The following is a 21,526-nucleotide window of genomic DNA, read 5'->3' on the forward strand; positions in this document are numbered from 1 at the left end:
GGCCGGAAAGATCATCCGGCCGGTAATGCAATACCGGCCGCGATGATAATTTCAGAGACTAGGCAGGTCACAGAACGGCTGGTCTCTTACAGCATGTAAACATGGCCTAAGGCTGCGTTCACACTATGTTTTTGCAGTATGTTTAACTTATACGTTTTATGAAAAAAAAAACCAGATGCAATTGTGTGCAATACGTTTGGATCTGTTTTTCCATAGACTTCCATTGATTTTTTTTTTCTGTACACAAAAGGTGGTTGACCATGTTTTTGTGTATTTTAAAAGTAACCAACAAAGGGAATCCAAAGATGGTTGGATATCTAACTGCCTAACCAACTAATAGTAATCAGATCCCGTCCTATTTTGTTAGCAGCCATGATATATATAATATATAATATACATTAGTATATCTTGTCATTCCCATGCATGTCAATCGGTGGAGCCATCTCAGAAGCTCAGAAAGGACACTTACTAATAAGATTTCCCTTTTGATCCTTCAGTGGAGCACCGCCACCTCCTTTACCCCATGGGTTGTACGTTTTCATTTCTGCCTCCAGTTTAGCATCATAACGTTCTCTCTCTTCTTTCTCTTTTCTGCGCCTTTCATTTCTTTCCCATATCTGTAAGAGAACATTGTATTATACTTGGTCTATCACAGTGCTAAGATTTTGGTAAAAAAGCCTTTAAGGGAACCTGCCCACCCGACCCCCCGATGCAGCCCCCGGATACTTACCCTTTCCGACGAGTCCCGTTCCTGGAGCCGTTCCCGGGACGAAGATATCAGCCCCCGAAGCCGTGCGCACGCACCGCTGAGATAGTCCAATGCCCAAAGAGAATGACGGCTCCATTCATTCTCTATGGGCGTCGGACTCATCTCAGCGGCGCGCGTGCACAGCTTCGGGGGCCAATATCTTCGTCCCGGGAACGGCTCCAGGAACGTGACTCGTCGGTAAGTATCCGGGGGCTGCATCGGGGGGTCGGGTGAGCTCTGTGCCCGCGTCCCCGATGACAGGTTCCCTTTAAAAATAACTTTAAATCAAGAATGGGGTTTTACCATCTCATATAATTATGGTATAATGCTAAGCTATAGGCCCCTTCCTTCTCAAGGTCAAAGATGTGGTATCCTGATTGATCATGAAGTGATGGCATAAAGTAGCAATATATCATCACTTTTTGAGATATGATAGCTATTTAAATCTTGTTAAATAACAAACCTGCCGTTCAAGCTCCTCCTGATATGAAAGAACGGCCTCTCGGGTCTGTCGTGGCTTTTCTTCCGGAAATGATCCTAAACTGGCCCCCCTTCCAGCACCCGGTTTTGGTTTATTTTCACTGTGAAACAGTTAAAAAAAAAAAAAAAAACATCACACAACCATAAAAATGTCTGTTAGTAACATGTTAAAAACCCAAAATAACTGACTGTAAAGAGGCCATGCCAATGACCCCCCAACATCCCAGAGCGATCAACCATTGATCATGGACACTTCTAGCCAGACAAATGGCTTTCTTACCGCGATTTCCATACACAGAAGTGTTGTCAGAAACAAGTGACCGATGTGTAAAATATAATGTTAGTTAGTGTTTCATTTACCAACCTCAGCAATGAAAATGATTACCTAGATTTTCTCCCCCCCAAACCCGGAAAAAAAAGCAATCTGTATGCTAACCACTGTAGACATGATGCAGCCCTGAGAGGTGTATGAATAATCACATGTATTTATGCTGCTGTGTAAAATAACTACAGAGTATCATCATAGGTACTTACACTGAGTGCTCTGGATAATTCTGGTTGACATGTGTCACAGGCATGGTAATACCTGGAGTAGCCTGCACAGCCATCATACCTGGGGGATCTGTTTTAATAAGGATACATTCATGAATTATAAATCATTTCTACTATCCAAATATACACTGATGGAAAGCTTCAAACTGCATAAAAAATATCAAAAACTACAAAAAAAAAATTACATAAAAATAAATAAATAAAAATAAAATAAAATATATATATATATATTTATTTTTTTTTACCACTAGACAGTCCAGCACACATTCAGCAAAATGTATAGATTATGTTAAAGCTGACAAATCAAAAGATGTAATATTAAAGGGGTATTCCACTCACAGCAAACTTACCCTGTCAATTCACACAATGGAGCGTGCGGCTCCGGCCGCACACTCCATTGTGAGCAGCAGGGAATTCAGCAGGCGAATTCAGCAGCAGCAAAGATCATCCGGCCGCTACTGTAGTACCGGCCAGGATGATCTTTTTTTGACACTGGCCGTTCAGTGACCCAGCCCGGTCGCGAAACGGACGGAGTCTTACAACGTATGAACATGGCCTAAAACTGCACAAAAGTAGATATACTTGCCTAGCCAATTACTGGCCGCTGTACTGTCCCGTCTTAGTCAACGATTGGCTGAGTGGACTGTCACTGCTGAGACGAGTTATACTTGTGAATGGCAGCGCGATGCCATTGAAATGTTGCGTCCTCTCTGATATGCTGTATTATGCACTAGTTTAATAAATCCACGTTTGCTTTTTCCACCGAATTTGGAGTGCTGTGGAATTTTCCTACATATATTATCCTGGTCTCCGGTCAAAACTATCTGCTGGCACCACAACAAGGTTTCTGTGCTACTCACTATGCTGTTTGGCATATATATTTACCACTAGACAGTCCAGCACACATTCAGCAAAATGGCCGGTGTCTTACAACGTGTGAACATAGCCTAAGGCTATGTTCACACTACGTATATGTCCGGCCGCATATTTTCGCGGCCGGACATATACGTATTAAACTCCGGCCGGGGATTTACATAAGTTGCGGCCGGCTACGTGTGGTCTGCGAACTTACGCCTGTAGTCTACATACGCTTCCCGAGCGCCCTACGTAGCGATCTGACAGCGGTCTTTTACTTGGAAATCTTCGGCTAGCCCCGGACACCCCACAGAACCTTTTGGATCGGCAAAGAAAAGTGCAAAAATGAAGAAATCACCACTACGTACGGGACCGCATGTTACGCTACGGGCGTAAGTTACAGCATTTTCGTCCTCAAACAATGGTCTGGTTCATTTTTTACAGCGCCGCGTATGATCCTGGCGTAAGTTCTTACGTAGTGTAAACTGTGCAGCCGTAGATCGTATACCTTCCATTGTACGCAAACTACGTAAATCTCCAGCCGCTTATTCACGGAACGCGCTACGGACGGAAACTTACGTAGTGTGAACATAGCCTAAAACTGCACAAAAGTAAATATACATGCTTAGCCAATTACTGGCCGCTGTACTATCCCGTCTTAGTCAACGATTGGCTGAGTGGACTGTCACTGCCGAGACGAGTTATTCTTGTGAGTGGAGACAGGATCATTCAACCAGGGACCAGATGATGACGTCAGAGACACCAGGGAACGCGGAAAGGTAGGAATAGCCTGTTTGTTATGTTCTTCACCAGGACAGCAACAAATTAAAATATTGATTTGAGCGGAATACCCCTTTAAAGAGTACCAGATGTATAAAAACACACAAAAACAGCATCAGTCACTTTGCACGTTCAATGCATTATAGACAGCTACCATTAAAAGCACTCACTATTACAGAACATATTAGTTCCTTACAATAAGCCAGGTTTGGGTCCAGAGGGTTCCGAGCACCATAGTAGTAATAAGCATCGTCATAAGGTGTTCGGTAGTTATCTACAAGAACTGGGGGTTGAGGTGGAGGTACAGCTGAAATCCTATCAAAGATAGAAAACAAAGAGGTATGAAGCAATAATGCAGGATTTCCTATCAATAAATGCCACTATACATACTGTGGCATTGTCTGCCCGAAAAATTATTCATTACTACACAACCTTAGGGTCCATTTACACAGAAAGATTATCTGCCAAATCTTTGAAGCCAAAGCCAGAAACAGACTATAAACAGAGATCGATAAAGGAAAGACTGAGGTTTTTCCTCTTTTTAAATCCATTTCTGGCTTTGGCTTCAAATCTTTGCCGGATAATTTTTCTGTGTAAATGGATCCTTACAGTGAGGTGTGTACTGTTGATTAGAGTATTGAATGAAGAGAAAACTCTGCAGCCGACGTCTATTAATCTTTTGCATATTTATCATGTTGAGTATAGTCCTCCATAGTCCTTTACAGATATAAGCTTTTTGTTAATATATAACACTTAAGTACCCAGGGGGTGTTCGCAGAATGGCAAGAGCCCAGGGTTAGCCAGCCCATCTGCTCTTATTCAACACTTGAGGGCCCTATTACACGGGACGATTATCGTGCGAAAAATCGTTATATCGTTCGAATTTAAACGATAATCATTCTGTGTAATTGCAGGCAACGATAGAAAAATTGTTCATATGTCGTTGATCGTTGATTTAGATCTGAACCTAAAATTATCGTTAATCGTTCACTGTAATTCCAGATTTACTCGCTCAAGTTCCACATTTTTTCACTAATCATTCAGTGTAATTGCACATTGTACATCGTTTTGCTGGGATCAGAAGGAATAAACGATCATAGTAACGATTGTAACTAACAATTATCTTTCTGTGTAATATGGTGAACGATTTCAGGTTCACCATAAACAATCTCGTTTGCGATCGTTTATTGTTAGTCGCTAATCGTTAAAAATCGCTCAGTGTAATAGGACCCTTAGCCACATACTTTCCTTCTGACAGATCTGCTCTGAATAAAGTATACTAATGGTGCATTTACACAGAGAGATTTATCTGACCAATTTTGGGAGCCAAAGGAATGGATTTGAAAAGAGGAGAAATCACAATCTTTCCTATATGGCCTGTTCTCTGTTTATAGTCTGTTCCTGGTTTTGGCTTCAAAAATCTGTCAGATAAATCTGTCTGTGTAAACACACCATAAGAGACTGTATGTTTGTGGTGGATTCAAAAGAAACAGCTGCCAGCCAAATGGCTGTCCAACCAACAACATGAGTGTGTACGGCCAACTATAATAATGGACAATTGCTATACGAAAAAAGAAAAAAAGGGGGAAAAATACATATGGATCCAAAACTGGGTGAATCTATGTACCTGGGAGCAACTATTTCTCCAAGCGCATTGGATAGTCCTCTGTGGTATTCATCACTGGCTGGATTGAAAGCTGTAGGAAAGGCATTACCAGTGACGGGCGGCTCAGGGATAGGAGTCTGGAAGGCTACTCTAGGTCTTTCAGGTGGAGACCTTTCTTCAATGACTGGCTTCTTTTCAATCACTGTTCTGCTTGTCTTCTGTGGGTCAACAAGTATTCCAGGTCTGTAGGGGACATTTCGGTCTGACGATTCCTGTTGGCGGTTAATTGCTCCAAACTGTCTTAACCTGTCAGGCTATTCAAAGAAATTCAGAAATATTTCAGCAATGGTTATCATGTTAGCGTTAATGTGAGGATTGTAGTATTGAGAAAAGTAAGGGAAAAAAACAAAACAAAACCAGTTTCCCTTTTTAATTTTTTTAATCGTTTAATGAAAATATTTGGAGGCCAAACCTTTAGTTGACCTCTAAAAATGCACACTAGGTACTAGATCCAATCGTACTCTAATGGTGCGTTTACACAGGCAGATTTATCTGACCAATTTTGGAAGCCAAAGTCAGGAATGGACTTGAAAAGATAGGGAGTCTTTCCTTTATGACCTGCACCCTGTTTATAGTCTGTTCCTGGCTTTGGCTTCAAAAATCTGTCAGATAAATCTCTCTGTGTAAACGCACCATTACATGCACAGTACAAGTTTGGGATTTTAACCTATTTCTTTATGCTGAGATACACACTAATGTCAAATGTGCCTGTTAATAGATAAATATATGACAATTTGGGGATTTTCCAGGCCAACAACAAGTTATGTGTATCATATTCCAATGGTTAAAGGTATTGTCCAGGCACACTCCCCTGCATGATTGGACATTAGACATGGAGAAACACAACTGAATTGTTAAGGCAGGGGTAGGAAACCTTGGCTCTACAGGGGTTGAAAAACTACAACTCCCATCATGCCTTGCCAGCTAAAGCTGTGGCTGGCCAGGCATGATGGGAGTTGTAGTTTTGCAACCGCTGGAGAGCCAAGGTTCCCTACCACAGTGTTAAGGCAACTATCTTGGGCCCAGCCAGTAATGTGTGCACAAGTCCAAGCCTTACTAAAAGGACCCAGGCACTGGACAGCTCCTTTTTTTATTGCATATCAGACATTTCTGCATTTCAATTACCTGCAGGCTCTTATTATATTGGCTGTTACCACTTGTCCTTCAGTGTACTCGAAACATGTAACCCCACAAATTGCTAGGTTTTTTTTTGTTTTAGTGTGTGAAGGGGGCACTGGGGGTTGTCAGGTATAATACAGTTCGTCTAGTACACTATATCCTGTTGCCAGTAGCCATTCCAAATGCATGCAAATGTAAAAACGTGCTAAGGTCTATGTGATCTAAACTAATAAAACCATGCAAGCAAAAAAGGTAGGAAGCTTAGTTTTAATATCTGTACAGAATCCTTGCAGAAGAGAGAAAAAATAGTATTTTAATGAAAATCAGCTTAATTTACCTCCTCTTCATTTAGCTAGAAAAAGCACGTAAGAACAGTTAGCAAAATAACACACAAGACAAAGCACAGCATAAAAGATATACTGAACCACCTACTAGTTATTGTTAAATTGAGCTTGTGTAACAATGTAGTGGACGTAAAAAAAAAAAAAGGTATGGATAAGCATGGGATGTCGTTTTGCTGTTATTCCCCATTATCTGATTTTTTTTTTAACAGCTAAATGTATTAAAGAAGCTTCTCTGAACTTTGAAAGATGGGATATTGTCCATGTGGAGCTATGGGCAATGTTTTGTTTCTTGTTGCTTCCAAATGAATTTAGGTTTTAGTGGCCAAAGGTCCATAAATAAGATGATTTATGTAACCGAAGGGCCAATTATCTGTCAAATCAGGCAGATATCCCCCATGTAAATCAAAAGGCGACACAATCTAGCCATAGTTCTTGCAGTTCTGGCCACACATTGAGCCATGTAAAAACCTTTGTTAACAATTTACATTATAGGATAAAGTCTTTCTGCAAATTTTAAAACATTACTGAGGTTATGTATAGTGATGCTAAAATATTCCAATTGTTAAAAACTATAACCTACGGCCTTTGCGGATGACTTATTGTTATTTATCCGCAACCCTAGGCACACGCTAGCTCACGTCCTGCGGCTCATAACCCACTATGGGACAATTTCAGGCTTTACTTTAAACCTGGATAAATCCGAGGCTCTGATTCTAAAGGGCCCCTCGACCCCAACATGGGCTGCAGGACATGGCATAACATGGGCACGTTCCCACATAAAATATCTAGGAATCCTTATCACTAGAAATCCTTACAATCTATATTCCACCAACCTCAAACACTATCACACTCATCTTAAAACTTTATTACAACCCTGGGAATCTTTTACCTTATCCTTCTCAGGAAGAGCCAATTTAATCAAAATGATCGCCTTCCCCAAGCTCCTTTACATCATGCAGTCCTTTTCTTTGTACCTCAAACAGTCTGACATTAAACTAATTACAGCGACGTACAGACGCTTCATATGGAATAATGCTCCTCCTAGAATAGCCATGCGATACCTAGAACAAACGAAATATAATGGTGGCCTTAATTTCCCTAATCTTAGAAATTACAACCTGGCAGCCCTCTTACGCATAGTTAGAGACTGGACCCACGGCCTCTCCTGTTATACATCCCATGACATAGACGGTAGCTTTGTGGGCCCACATTCTCTACTCTACGCCTTACATGCTCCCCCTAACCAACTTCCCAAAAGCATCAGGCGCAATCCATTGCTTTCCCCACCCATAAAGGCCTGGCAGGCCGTTCGCAGGCTCTTTGACTTACCCATACACACGTCCTTGCTGCTTCCCTTCCTGGGAAATCCCAATTTCCAGGATGGAAAACCTGCACACATCTTTTCCGCCTGGCAATCTCATCATAACATATCTAAAGTCCTGGACATACTCTCTCCTGTGCTAACCTCTACTCTGTCCTTCACTGAGGCACAATCTAAATTTGCCTTTCCTTCTTCTGCTTTCTTTCCGTTCTTGCAGGCTACTAGTTATGCAAGGAAAATATTACACACAGTAAAGCCACAGGACAAGGAAGACCTCACAGTCAATCTTCTGATGAAAACTAAAAACGCTTCACATCTTATCTCTCGCTATTATACTTTTTTACGTTCAAACCTTGACTACTCTACCTCCCCTCATGGCCTCTCCAAATGGCTGCAACATATGCCCCACCTCACCTCATCGGATTTGGTGAACACATTGTACAAGGCAAAAAAATTTCTCCCCGCTGCGTCCTATTGGGATATGGCGGTTAAAATTACACATAGGGCGTATATATCTCCCCACCGAAACTACATAATGGGACGTATTCCATCGTCCGCTTGCCCCAGATGTCAGGCCCCCAATGCGGACCTTTATCATTGCTTTTGGGATTGCTCGGAGATCCAGGAAGTTTAAGACTTGTCATGTGCTAATCTGCTAAACCATGTGCCCCTAACCCCCGATAGGGCCATCTTCGGCCACGTGGATTACACCGCCCACCCCTGCTCAGGGGAAGCCAAAAAACTTCTCTTCATGGTATCCGCAGCTGCCAGGAAATCAATATTGCAGGAGTGGCTCTCCACGACCCCTCCATCCCTACGGCTTTTTCTACAGAAACGAACCTTTCTTTTTAGAATGGATTGGGTGGAGGCCGCCCTACATGAAGAGTCTAAAGTCAAGGCCTTTTTCCTACTCTGGGATTCCTTTATCCAAATTATGCCCACTAAAATACAACAGAAATTACGGACCACGTTCCAACATACCACTTGGTACTTGGAGCAGTCACTCTCGTCCAATCCCCCTGTTTGATATGAGCTAGTTGGTGCTCGACTGCTTTTCCCATTACTCCCTTCTTTTGTTCTCACCCTCTTGGAGGGCGGCTCGCGGCTTTGCTGTTGGTCCCGCACTGCTTTGCCTGCATTTCCCTGGTTTTGTTTTTGTTTGGTTGACAGTTCGTAATACTTATTGTTTGCTCCCCTAGGGGTGACAAAGATACGCTCAAAGTAAACTATCTTAAGTTGCCGTATTCACTACACCTCATCATACTTTGCGCAATGTAAGAAACCTGGTTTATGTATTTTGCATTGTACTGTTACTGTCTTATGACTGTGCACTGTATGACTATGTAATTGGTAATATATAGCTACTCCTTTTGGCAACCTCTGCCACGTCCCCCACCTATTCCCTCTCCTCTGCCCCTTGCCCGTCCCCCTCACCTCATCCCCTTCCCTACCCTATCCAATGATGTTTATGAAAATTCAATAAAAACATGTTAAAAAAAAACAAACTATAACCTATCAATTCATATATAATAAATGTTCAACTAATGGGGGTCCAACTGTTTAGGGCCCCCACTGTAACATTTATTTTAATGGAGCTGAACTGCAATATCAGACACAACCCATAGATACTGTAGGTGCTTTGTTGTTTATGGAAGAAGGCAGCCATGTTTTTCCAATCCTGGAAAACCCTTGGACCCTCGCACTGAATGACTGAGCGCCACGAGACGCAGGGAGCCCCCCGAAGCAAGCCGGTTCACGGACCCAGTAACATAAGTACCAGGCTGCGGGGGGTTAAGGGGGCTAACCTTTACATACTCGCAGCGGGATGACAATCCTGCTGCGTGTATGGAATCTCATTAAAGTCACAGTGAAGGTACTCGCAGCAGACTTATCTGCGAACGCGCAGCGCGAAATCCACTGCAGATTTAGTATGTGTGAACCCACCCTTAGAAAAATTGTAAATATAACAGTCACACAAGGCAGGCTACTAAACATATCTAACTGCAAAGAAAAGCATGATTACTTACGGGTAATCTTGTTTTCAATAGCCCATGACAGCACCCCTGGAGAGGACCTCCCACCGCAGGACAGGAAACCTGAGAATATAAAACCTTGACACGCCTCTCCAGCCTCAGTTCAAACAAAAGTACTCCAGCGGAGGAAATAATCAACATAGGTAACATCACACAATAATTTTTAAAACAATATTCCAGCAACATTCGCTATATAGGGTAGGGTATGCATGAGGGGTGCTGTCATGGGCTATTGAAAACAAGATTACCCGTAAGTAATCATGCTTTTACCTCAACGCCCTATGACAGCACCCCTGGAGATTTAGAATAGAAACTAAATTATTAGGGGGGGACTACTGCCGACAGAACCTTTCTGCCAAAGGCTAGGTCAGAGATTGGTCTTAACTGTACCCTGTAGTGTCTAAAGAAGGTGTGAACAGAGCCCCAGGTGGCAGCTTTGCATATTTGATCCAAGGTAGCTTCCGCCCTCTCTGCCCAGGATGTTGCCACTGACCTTGTGGAGTGAGCTGTGAAGAATAGAGGGGGATCTTTCCCTTTACTAGAGTAGGCTAGAGAGATTGACTGTTTAATCCATCTACTCACGGAAGCTTTTGAAGCTGCCTTCCCTTTATTAGGGCCTGAAAACTGAACTAACAGGTTCTCAGCTGACCTAAAATCCTTTGTCTTGTCTAAATATTCAAGGAGGCATCTCCTAACGTCCAGAGTATGGAAAGACGCCTCTCTCTGGTTTTTAGGGTTGTTACAAAAAGATGGTAAAATAATCTCTTGATTTTTATGAAACTCAGATACCACCTTCGGGAGGAAGGTAGGAAGTGTTTTCATAACTACCCTGTCATCAAATATTTGGGTGTAAGGGGGGTGTGCCGACAGAGCCTGTATCTCACCTACCCTTCTGGCCGTTGTTATTGCCAGGAGAAATGCCATTTTTAATGTGAGTAGCCTGATTGAGACATCTTCTAGGGGCTCAAAAGGAGTCACAGTTAGGGCCTCCAGGACTAGGTTCAAGTCCCACTGAGGTACCAATGTCTTCTTGGGGGGATTAAGACGAGAAGCCGCAGTTAAGAATCTTTTTACTAGAGCATTTTCCGCCAGCTTAACATTCAGAAAGGAGCTTAGGGCCGATACCTGCACCTTCAAGGTATTTGGGCTTAAGTTCATGTCCATACCAGCCTGTAGGAAGTTGAGCACTAAAGGGATATTGGGCTGATCTAGCGGATCTTGTTTCCCTTTGGAAAACCTCACAAAGGCACGCCAGACTCTAAAGTAGATGTTTGTAGTTACCTCCTTCCTGCTTGCTAGCAGTGTATTAACTACTGCATCAGAGAACCCTCTTCTTTTCAGGATGACCCGCTCAGCATCCATACCGTCAAGTGCAGATTCGGGGTATCCGGGTGCTGTACTGGGCCCTGCAACAGCAGATCTTTGGTGTTTGGCAGTACCCATGGCTGTTGTACTGACATTTTCCTCAGGCAGGTTATCCATGGCCTTCTGGGCCAGAATGGAGCTACTAGCAACGTCATTGCTTTGTCTTCCCGAATCTTCCTGATGACTTTGGGGATCAGACGAAAGGGTGGGAAGGCATAACCTCTTTCTCTTCCCCAGTCGAGGGAGAAGGCGTCCACCTTCGTTGGATTGTCCAGGGGATTCAAGGAACAAAACCTGTTTAGTTTTTTGTTTCCTCTTGTTGAGAACAGGTCTATTGAAGGTGTGCCGAATCTCTTCAGTATTAGTTGGAACACTTGATCGTTTAATGACCACTCTGTCTGTTTTATCTGTACCCTGCTGAGGAAATCCGCAACCTTGTTTTCCTTTCCTTTCAGGTGTACTGCTGAGAGAGAAGTCAAGTTTACTTCTGCAAAGGAAAAAATTTGAGACGACAGATTCAAAAGTGTCTGGGATCTGGTGCCCCCTTGTCGATTCACGTAGGACACTGCTGTTGTGTTGTCTGAGTAGACTACCACATGTTTGTGTCTGACTTGAGTCTGGAAACTCTCTAGGGCTAACCGTATTGCCAGTAATTCCTTGTAGTTTGAAGAACTGTGCTTGGTTTGTGGTGACCAGCGCCCCTGGTGGTTCTGATTGTCCAAGTGAGCCCCCCACCCCCATGGGCTGGCATCTGTTGTAATTCTTGCTATTGGATGAGGGGACCAATGGACCCCTGAGGAGAGATTGTCCAGATTTAGCCACCAGCGGAGAGATAGTCTGGCTTTTGAGGATAGAACAAGGGGCTGGTCTAATGTGTCCTGGGTTCCTTTCCAGGATGTTAAGATGTTCTGTTGAAGATCTCTTGATCTGGACTGAGCCCATTTTACCGCCGGTATACAGGATGTCAAAAGTCCTAAGACAGACATTACCTCTCTTAAGGATGGCCTGAATGTCCAGAACAGCGTTTGTACTCTGTTCCTGATTACCTGCTGCTTGACTTCCGGGAGAAAGGTCATCTGACATGTTGAGTCCAACTGGTAACCTAGAAAAACACAACTGGGAGAAGGAATCAAGTTGGACTTTTTCAGGTTGATATTCCAGCCAAGCTGTCTTATTATATCCGAAGCCTGATGTATTTGGAGCGTCAGGGTCTGTGACGAGTCTGCCACCAGCAGGAAGTCGTCCAGGTATGGAATAAGGAGTATATTCTTGGTCCTTATGAAGGCTGCCATATCCGCAACTACTTTCGTGAACACTCTTGGGGCCTGAGAGACCCCAAACGGGAGTGCTTTGTATTGGAAGTGGCACCACCGCCCCCTGATGTTTACTGCCAGCCTCAGATATTTTTGGTGTGAGGGATGGATAGGGACGTGATAGTACGCATCTTCTAAATCTATTGACGCCATCAGACACCCTGGATAAAGAAGATGAATAGCTGATTTGAGAGTTTCCATACGAAATTTTTTGTATTTCAGATGGGCATTGAGTCCCTTTAAATTTATAATCACTCGATAAGTACCGTTCGGTTTCTTCACCAGGAACAGTGGGGAATAAAATCCCTTCCCCTGTTGATTCACAGGGACTGGGATTATCACATTTTTGTTTATTAAAGAAAGGACTTCTGTCTCCAGAGCTGATTGCTTCTCTTGGTCTGAAATTAATCTGGTGGGAAGATATCTGTCCGGGGGAAAGTTGTTGAATTCCAACAACAGACCCCAAGTTATGGTGTTTAGTACCCAGGGACTGGAGGAAATCTCCTTCCAGGCTGGGACAAAATGGGACAGACGACCTCCCACCTGATGAATATCATTGAGACTCTTTGGGCTTGTCCCTTCCTGAGAAAAGGAAACCTTTCCCTTTCCCTGGGGCCCTAAACTTCCTATTGGCGTCTTGTCTAGCACGAAAGGGCCTTTTAAATGGTTTTTTCCCCTGAGTGGACTCTTGGGCTCTTTGTTGCCCTGGGAACTGTTTCTTCCTTTCTGACGCTTTCTCTAGAAGGGAGTCAAGCACCGGTCCAAATAGTGATTCACCGTCACAGGGTATAGAACATAATTTGCCTTTTGACCCTATATCTCCTTTCCATGACTTCAGCCAAACTGCTCGTCTAGCGGAATTTGACAGGGCTGCCGCCCTAGCAGTCATTTTTAGCGAATCCACTGACGCATCCGCTAGAAAATCTGCAGCCTTGGATAGAGTTGGTAAGTCTTCCAAAATACTAGCTGGAGCGTTTTCTTTGATTAGCTGGCTTTTTAAATCTCCTAACCATAACCTTAAGGATCTGGCTACACATGTAGCCGCCACATTAGTCCTCAGGGCACTGGTGGAGGCTTCCCATGTTTTGCGGTTGTAATGGTCCGCCTTGCGGTCCATTGGGTCTGGCAGTGACCCAAGGTCCTCAAAGGGTAGGCTGTTTTTCTTGGCTATTTTGGCCACCGGGGCGTCCACTGCCGGAGCTTTCTCCCATGCTTTACAATCCTCTTCTTCGAAAGGATATTTCCTCTTAAAGAAGCGTGGAATGAAAAACTTCCTATCAGGGTTCTCCCACTCCTTCTTTATTAGAGACTTAATATTAGCATGTAGAGAGAATGTACGGATCCTTTTAGGTCCTAAACCTTCATATAAGGCATCCTCTGCTGACTTAGGCTGTGTGACCTCCTCCATGTTCATAGACTGCCTTATTGCTTTAATAAGCTGATCTGTATCTTCAGCAGGGCATAAGGTATTACTAGGCAAAGAACCTTCCTCCTCTTCTGCCTGTTGTTCTATTTCCCCTTCCTCTAAATCCACCCAGGTGACTGAAGGGACAGGGGTAGCCTCCTGAGAGTCTGAGGGACCCGGCTGCTCCTGCTGGGGGGTCAAATTTAGCTGACCCAAAGAAGCTTTTATCTCGTCTCTCACCATCTGTTTAATGCTATTTGCCAGTACAGAGGATTCTTGAGCCACTAGTTTATCAATACATGCAGGGCAAACGGATCTATTATAATCTTCCTTAAGCTCCTTCCTGCATTCACCACATTCTTTGCGGCGATGTCTCTCTTTACTAGAGGACTTAGCACTTGCTGGTGACCTCTACAACATAAACAGCAAGAAACACCTTATTAAAAATAAGTAAAATAAACATGACCTCTCACCACCCCAGGTCTCCACTGGTACCGGACTAGAGGTCTTCCTTTTTTCATGGCGTCCTTTGTCCCCTCCAGAAGGTTCAGACATCACTGCAGGAGGTGTACCAGACAGGTCTGTAGCTGTAGCTGTAGTACGGGCCGGCTGATGGGGGTCTCAAGCCACTGGACGCACGAGGCTACGGACGCCAACCCCCGCTCCCGGGTCTCAAATACTGCGTCCTGGGCGTTCCGCCGGAAGTGACGCGTCCCGGCCGGAAAACGTCATCAACGAGCGCCGGACGTCACTACGCCAGCGTGCTCACGCACGCCTGCGTCCTGACGTCACGCCCAGGGAAACCGGAAGCCGACACGCACGGATGCCGGCGTTCCACCATGAGATCCCGCTACCCCTGGGGATTGCTTGTGCGGTCCTCATGGCCCGGAGCGAGGTGGTCATCCGGCGAGCTCCCCCACCAGACTTCCAGGCTGCTCTAGCGAGAGTCTTATGCCTGCAGGTAACCTCCCTTGCAAATGCAGATGGAGGGTCTGCGGCCTGCCAGGTGTCAAAATTTCATTTTCTTGCCCCCCAGAGGGGGAGCGTCTTCTCAGACCTCCCATCCGCACGGACAGGAAACCTGAACTGAGGCTGGAGAGGCGTGTCAAGGTTTTATATTCTCAGGTTTCCTGTCCTGCGGTGGGAGGTCCTCTCCAGGGGTGCTGTCATAGGGCGTTGAGGTAAATATAGCCTACAACACTATAGACAAGGAAGCCAAGACATAGGAAACAGGCAGCAGAAAGCAGTTCTAAAGTACAAAACTAGGAAAAATAAGATTTCTCACCTGCTTTTCAGGATCTATGGCTCCAGAAGCGGCAACTGTCAGCTCCAGTTCCTTTTCTCTAAAATAAAAGATTCATCCTCATAAATAAATGTAAGAATTTGAATAACTTAAAGCAGTATTCCTGATCCTTATTGTTACACTTAGATGCTCAGGGTGTGATGATGTGTTCTCACCAGATTGGAGTGCAGTCACTCCTTCCTCTAGAAATTCGGGTAACTATAGATATGAGCATGCCGGGTCGGTCCAATGCACAATCCCTATTAGATCAGAATAGAGCTTGTACATGGAACTGACCTGGCTTGATCGTATCCATAGTTACCCAAACTTCTGGCCGCAGGAGTTACTGCACTCCAATTTTATATTTTAACGTTTTTCCAAAAATGAAAAGGAAAGTGCCATTCTCCCCAAAATAAAACCCTAAACCAAAGGACAAAAACCTAATACTTTATAATCCATTTCCATTAATTATCGATACATAACTTGGCTGTACACATAAAGTGTGGACCCCATTGTGGGGACCCCCAGAGATCAGCTAAAAGCTGTGCTAGAACCTAAGAGCGAGTGCCTAAATCTCCTTACAGCACCACCACAGGTCAAATAGAAGCATTACACAGTGCTCACTGAAATCAACATGTTGCATCCTCCAGAGTGAGACAGTCTTTGTAGCCACCATCTGCTCTGGTTGATAAATGGGGACTTCAAAAAAAGGATCCGAAAATCCAATTTCAAACAGAATTCCCTAACAGGGTATTTCCCTAACTAAACAACCCTTTTAATGCTAGTTCAGAAATGGTATACAATTTAGAATAATAAACAAACAATAATAAAACAATTGTAAAACATGTTTCTTAGGCCATTCTGCAGTCTTCTATTCCTGTATCATTACTCCTGTAAATGTATAAACACATTGACGACTGGGTGTTACCATTTTCCAGTTCAGTGAGCTGTATCCTTGCACAAATGTGAGACTGTACAGCCAGCGCTGACAGTTAGTAAGTGTACCCCAGACAAGGAGAATATTCACAGCTCAGCTGTACATTTATTTATATATTTTCAGGAGGAATAACAGGATTGGCACATTTCAGGGTTGTAACTGAAGGTGCTCCAGCACTCTAAGGCTGCATTCACACATTCAGTGTTTTTCCCGGTCCGTGATTGTGGTCCGACAGCAACCTCCGTGATCCGTGCAAAACAGTCCGTTTTTCATCCGTTTTGCATCCGTTTTGTATCCATGTCCGTTTTTTTTCATGGATCTGTGTTAAAGCATTTTAAATTACATTGATTCCATCACATCCGTGTTTTTCACGGATGAACACGGATGTCACATCCGTGAAAAACACGGATCTCATTGATTTCTATGGGGAATCCTTTCCGTGCATCCGTTCCGAGTAATGACATGTCCTATTTTTTAACGGAACGGATCACGGATCCGTGAAATCACGGAACATCTGAATAGCCCAATAGAAAGCAATGGGCTGTAAAATTGTCCGTGCGCACGGATCCGTGAGCACGGACAACTTCCCGGAACGTGTGAATGCAGCCTTAGTATTATGCTAGCTGGAGATCCTCTTTAGGTTTCTGTGTTGTCATGAATTACACATGTACCGTCTTTTATTTCTTTGTTGTTCGGCCATCTGTTCCATTAGTTCTTGTCTGTAGCGCTCTTTCCTTCTCTTTTGAATGTCATCGTTATCTCCTCCACCTATGATAAAAATTTAAAAAAGGCAAGCTAAAGCTCAATATCCCAGAGTCACATGGTTAATAGTGCAACCTCTGAAGACAGAAAATCAAAACCAACAGGAGATCAAGTGGCAGGGAACTTTCCTAGCACTGCCAACGACGAGTGGTGGTTCCAAAGGCCGGATCTCTACCTATTAGATATTGGTGTCATATCCTAGAGATAAATTCCCTTTAAGACCTGTCCTCAACCATGATTTGGGGCCTAACATATTTTTGTGGGCTGATAATAGCCAAGTATAATGGGGTCCTAAGGCTCAGCAGTAGAGAGTGCTCCCTACAGCCTCCCACACAAGGCTACTTAGGGTGGTATTACACGGAACGATTATCATTTGAAAAATCGTTAAATCGTTCGGATTTGAACGATAATCGTTTAGTGTAGTCGAACAATCCTTGGTCGTTTAGTAGAATTTGGACCTATTTTTATAGTTGATTGTTTGCATGTAATAAGACAACGTTCGGTCGTTTGCAGTAGTGGCGAACGCAGTGGCGACGACCAGACGAACGCAATAACGATCATAAGTAATGATCATAATTCTGTGTAATTGGGTGAACGATTTCAGGTCGTTCACCATAGCAGTCATTTGAGTTTGTTTATCGTTAATCATTGATCGTCGAAAAGGATAATAATACACTTAGTCCTATGCACAAATATATAGCTATCCTAGTAACTAGCATGCATTATATTCATTCTAAAAAATTTACAGGGCAATATGTGTGTGAAATTCTCCTTTCGGCATGTACGGTAACTGTGTTTCTGATTTGGCATACCAAGTAAAAGGCCAGTGGAGAAGCTTTCGTCTTTAATGTTGGCAGATTTTGAGCGCTCCGTCTGTTGTGTCGGGATTTCAACTTTTGCTCTGTTTAGGCAGAAAAGTATAGAAACATTTATTACAGTCAAAGACCAAAATCAGGCAGAACAAATGTTAATGTGGATCAAGAAATTGCTGATCACAGAGACTGTAAATGGCCCTCTCTAATACTTCCCAAATAACGAGAGAAAGAGAAGCAGCGCCAAGGCATGAACAGCCTCCAGAGATAGGGAGGGAAGGACAGTGATGTCATGTGTCCTGCCTACTTTACTGCCGCCAATTATGACTGTGGGGAGGTGGGATTACATGACTGACAGGGCAACAGCTAAGAGAGCAGAGGAGCGGTACTCCCAATGGGCCAAGGATACCGATCGCTGTATGTAAGCCCCATGTGTTCAGCTAGCATTATATGTATGTTTAGGTGAAAAAACACCTTTAAGCCATTAGGTGCCTTTTTAGACCATGTAGAAAAAGAATTGCTGGAGGTTTCTTTCTACTTTGTGCCCAGATCTGACTGCTCGCTAGGGAGAGGACTACGTTTACCTATTCCTCATAAGGGAAGTAACAGGCCTTCGATTTGTCTGCTCTCGAAAATCATCTTCATAATCCATGGGATACTCTCGATCTTTCCTCTCTTTATATGGCCTGTATTCCATCCAAAATAAAATGAAAAAACTTAGGTGGCCAGCCACTATATATGTTTACAGTAGGCGCATGTTAAAAGCAGGAAAGAAAGAGCTTCTATTATGACCCAAGTGTGAAAATTAAGGGCTTACATTAAGGGCGTACTATTTGGACATTTATGGCTTATCCATAGGATCTTCCATAAATGCGTGATAGATGTGGATCCAGCCTTCGCCCTCCTGTAGCTGCTGCAGGTGTTCAGAAAGCCAAAAACTGTCAAGCCAGTTGTATTATATAGTTGGCGTAGCTCCCATTATCCTCTGTTGGAATTATATAGGCTGCATAACAGCTGGTTCAGCTGTCTTTGGCTTTCTGATCACCTCCAACAGCCTCTCGATCTAAAGATAGATGCAGATAAAATTTTATTACACCAGCACAGACCATCATAGTGCTATACTAAAGAAAGGATCCTAGGAAGCAGCATGGGCTGCAGCAATTTCCTCTATGTGGTTGGGGGCTTGGACCCCTGGGACTTCATTTACTTTAATGAAATTGTCCTAAACTGAGGACAAGAGCTGTGCTGTTTCTGGAAGAAAGCAGCCATGCTTTTCTAAACCAAAAAAATCCTTAGAAAGGGGACATCCACAGAATAGAAGCTAACTGGATGATTGTGGGAGTCCTGCCACTGGGACATCCACTAATCACAATAACAGAGCTTAAAGGGGTTGTCCGGCATTTGACATTTTTTAATATATTGCTGCTGGAACATATAAAATAATAACATACTATGCTTACCTTTCCACGCTACAACAGTGTCCTCCTCTGGTGCCACCAGTGTCCCTCCCCTGACTGCAGAGCCTCCACTTCCAAGATAAACTTGTATCGGGAGTGACAGCCCGCTCAGCCAATCACTGGCCGCAGGGCTGTTCCGTCAGTGATTGGCTTAGCGGGCTGTCACTCTCGAGAGTCGAGACAAGTTCATCTTGGAAGTGGAAGCTCTGCGGTCAGCGGGGGACACTAACAACACTGCAACAGATTAACCCACAACATGTATAGTGTGAGCGCACACTCTATAATTGACAATAGTGAGGAGTGCAAGCTACCTCAGAAAAATGTAACTAAAACAAACAAAAAAGCCTGAAGAAAAAGACTGCTCTGCACATCCAGAAATAATATACAAGGAAGAATTTTATTATGTAAAAGTTAAGAGCACACACAGAAAAAAGAAAGGCTGTAATACAGCGATAAAAACTACTGCAACAGGACACCAGGGGAGCACAGAAAGGTAAGCATAGTATGTTTATTGTTTTATATGCACCAGCAGCAATATAGTAAACAATGCCAAATGCCGGACAACCCCTTTAACTGTCCCACAAGTGACTGGAATGGCAGTGTGCGTACTCTGCCCCTGCTCTATTCACTCTCCACAGGACTTCCAAACATAACAAAGTTCAGCACTCAGAAATGTCCACTCCATTCATAAGACATTTTGTAAAGAAATTGATGAGATTTTCTTACCTGTGATCACTCCTTTCAATCTGAAGGTAGGAGGCTCGTTCTGGGCGGTATTCATGGTTCTCCCGAACATCACCATGTTGATGTAATACTCTATGAATTAATTCTATTAGTTACGATCTTATAAAAAATCAAACAGCTTTATTTGTTTTACAGTGTACATTTTATATAAAGAGGATTCCACAAAATTGTTTTATTTGTCCCCCCATTCCGGTCCTGCGGCACTGTTCTATTGAAGGGCGAAAGTCACGCTCTCCAATGCATCTCTATGAGAGCGCTCTCATAGAGATGCATTGGAGAGCGTGACTTCCGGCCTTCAATCGACATGGACACAGAAGGTGGGTCATAAGAGCGGTGACGTTACCGCACGTGGGATTTGGATGGCGCCACAGGACCAGAATGAAGCCACGCCGTGAGACACCAATCATCTCTGGTAAGTATATGCGCCAGCGCGCGGGGGGGACAAAAAAAATTGTGGAATACAGTGGTTTTACAGTCTTAATGAATTTCTGTCATGGTCATGTGATGGGCACACAGGTGCTTAGAAGGATCTTATAACAGTGCTGCATGTTGCATTTGTGGGACAAGACAGATATGTATCCCCCAGATGTAAACAATAAAGCCTCCTACTACAAGCAGAGGAGTTTTCCAGTAAAAAAAAATATTGATGGCTATCCACAGGATAAGCCATCAATAGGTGATCGTCAAGGTGCTGACACCCATCACCCCAACCAATCAGCTGTACAGCCCAGCCTGGTGTCTGGATTCTCATAATGTACATAGCCAGAAGCCTAGGCTCTGAATATTGTGCTGTGGTTGTGCCAGGTTAGCGGAGTGCAACTCCCATTCACTTTAACCAAAGCTGCACCGCAGTAACCCAACACTGCTGCTACACAATGTACAGTGCCAAGGCTTCTGGCTCTGTACATTGTTTGCATCCAGACTTCAAGCCTGTGCAAAATATCTGATTGGCAGGGCTGATGGATGTTATCACCCCTCCTGATCAAATATTGATGGCCTATCCTATGGATAAATTATCAATGGGTTATCCCTGAAAACCCACTTTAAGGGAGTTAGTGGTTCTAAGGAAAAAGAAAGTACACTGAATTATTTTTACACGAAAAAATTTTCAACTGGTGCCAGAAAGTTATTTACATTTGTAAATGACTTCTATTTTAAAATCTTAAGCCATCCAGTACTTATCAGCTGCTGTATGTCCTGCAGAACGTGGTGTATTCTTTCCATTCTGACACAGTGCTCTCTGCTGCCACCTCTGTTCATGACAGGAACTGTCCAGAGCAGTAGCAAATCCCCATAGAAAACCTCTCCTGCTCTGGGCAGTTCAGGATATAGACAGAGGTGGCAGCAGAGAGCACTGTGTTAGACTAGAAAGAATACATCTCTTCCTGCAGGACATACAGCAGCTGATAAGTACTGGAAAACTGGATTTTTTTTTTTCTAAAGTAGAAGTAATATTCAAATCTGTATAGCTTTCTGGGACCTTTAATATGGAAACACTTTGAAAGCATCATAAAGCATAGGTAAACATCTAGCCTTTACTATTCAGACACG

The 21,526-nt window shown here is 43.6% G+C and overlaps 1 protein-coding gene across 8 annotated transcripts in view; it reads right to left on the bottom strand.

Moving 5' to 3' along the window:
• The window catches only part of CSPP1 (centrosome and spindle pole associated protein 1), a 65,264-nt gene that overhangs the window by 14,096 nt on the left and 29,642 nt on the right, over window positions 1–21,526 (bottom strand). For 7 of the 8 annotated variants that reach the window (XM_069957514.1, XM_069957518.1, XM_069957515.1 and 4 more), the window contains 10 exons: window positions 19,958–20,047; window positions 18,359–18,460; window positions 17,775–17,863; window positions 16,872–16,968; window positions 15,267–15,324; window positions 5,043–5,335; window positions 3,612–3,730; window positions 1,763–1,850; window positions 1,212–1,329; window positions 470–617 (listed from right to left, as the gene is read on the bottom strand). In XM_069957514.1, coding sequence (XP_069813615.1) covers window positions 470–617; window positions 1,212–1,329; window positions 1,763–1,850; window positions 3,612–3,730; window positions 5,043–5,335; window positions 15,267–15,324; window positions 16,872–16,968; window positions 17,775–17,863; window positions 18,359–18,460; window positions 19,958–20,047 — 1,202 coding nt within the window. The remainder of the gene's footprint in view (window positions 1–469; window positions 618–1,211; window positions 1,330–1,762; window positions 1,851–3,611; window positions 3,731–5,042; window positions 5,336–15,266; window positions 15,325–16,871; window positions 16,969–17,774; window positions 17,864–18,358; window positions 18,461–19,957; window positions 20,048–21,526) is intronic. The other variant, XM_069957520.1, reaches the window with a different exon arrangement.

Source organism: Dendropsophus ebraccatus, chromosome 2 (assembly GCF_027789765.1).
Source record: "Dendropsophus ebraccatus isolate aDenEbr1 chromosome 2, aDenEbr1.pat, whole genome shotgun sequence".
Taxonomy (NCBI): Eukaryota; Metazoa; Chordata; class Amphibia; order Anura; family Hylidae; genus Dendropsophus; species Dendropsophus ebraccatus.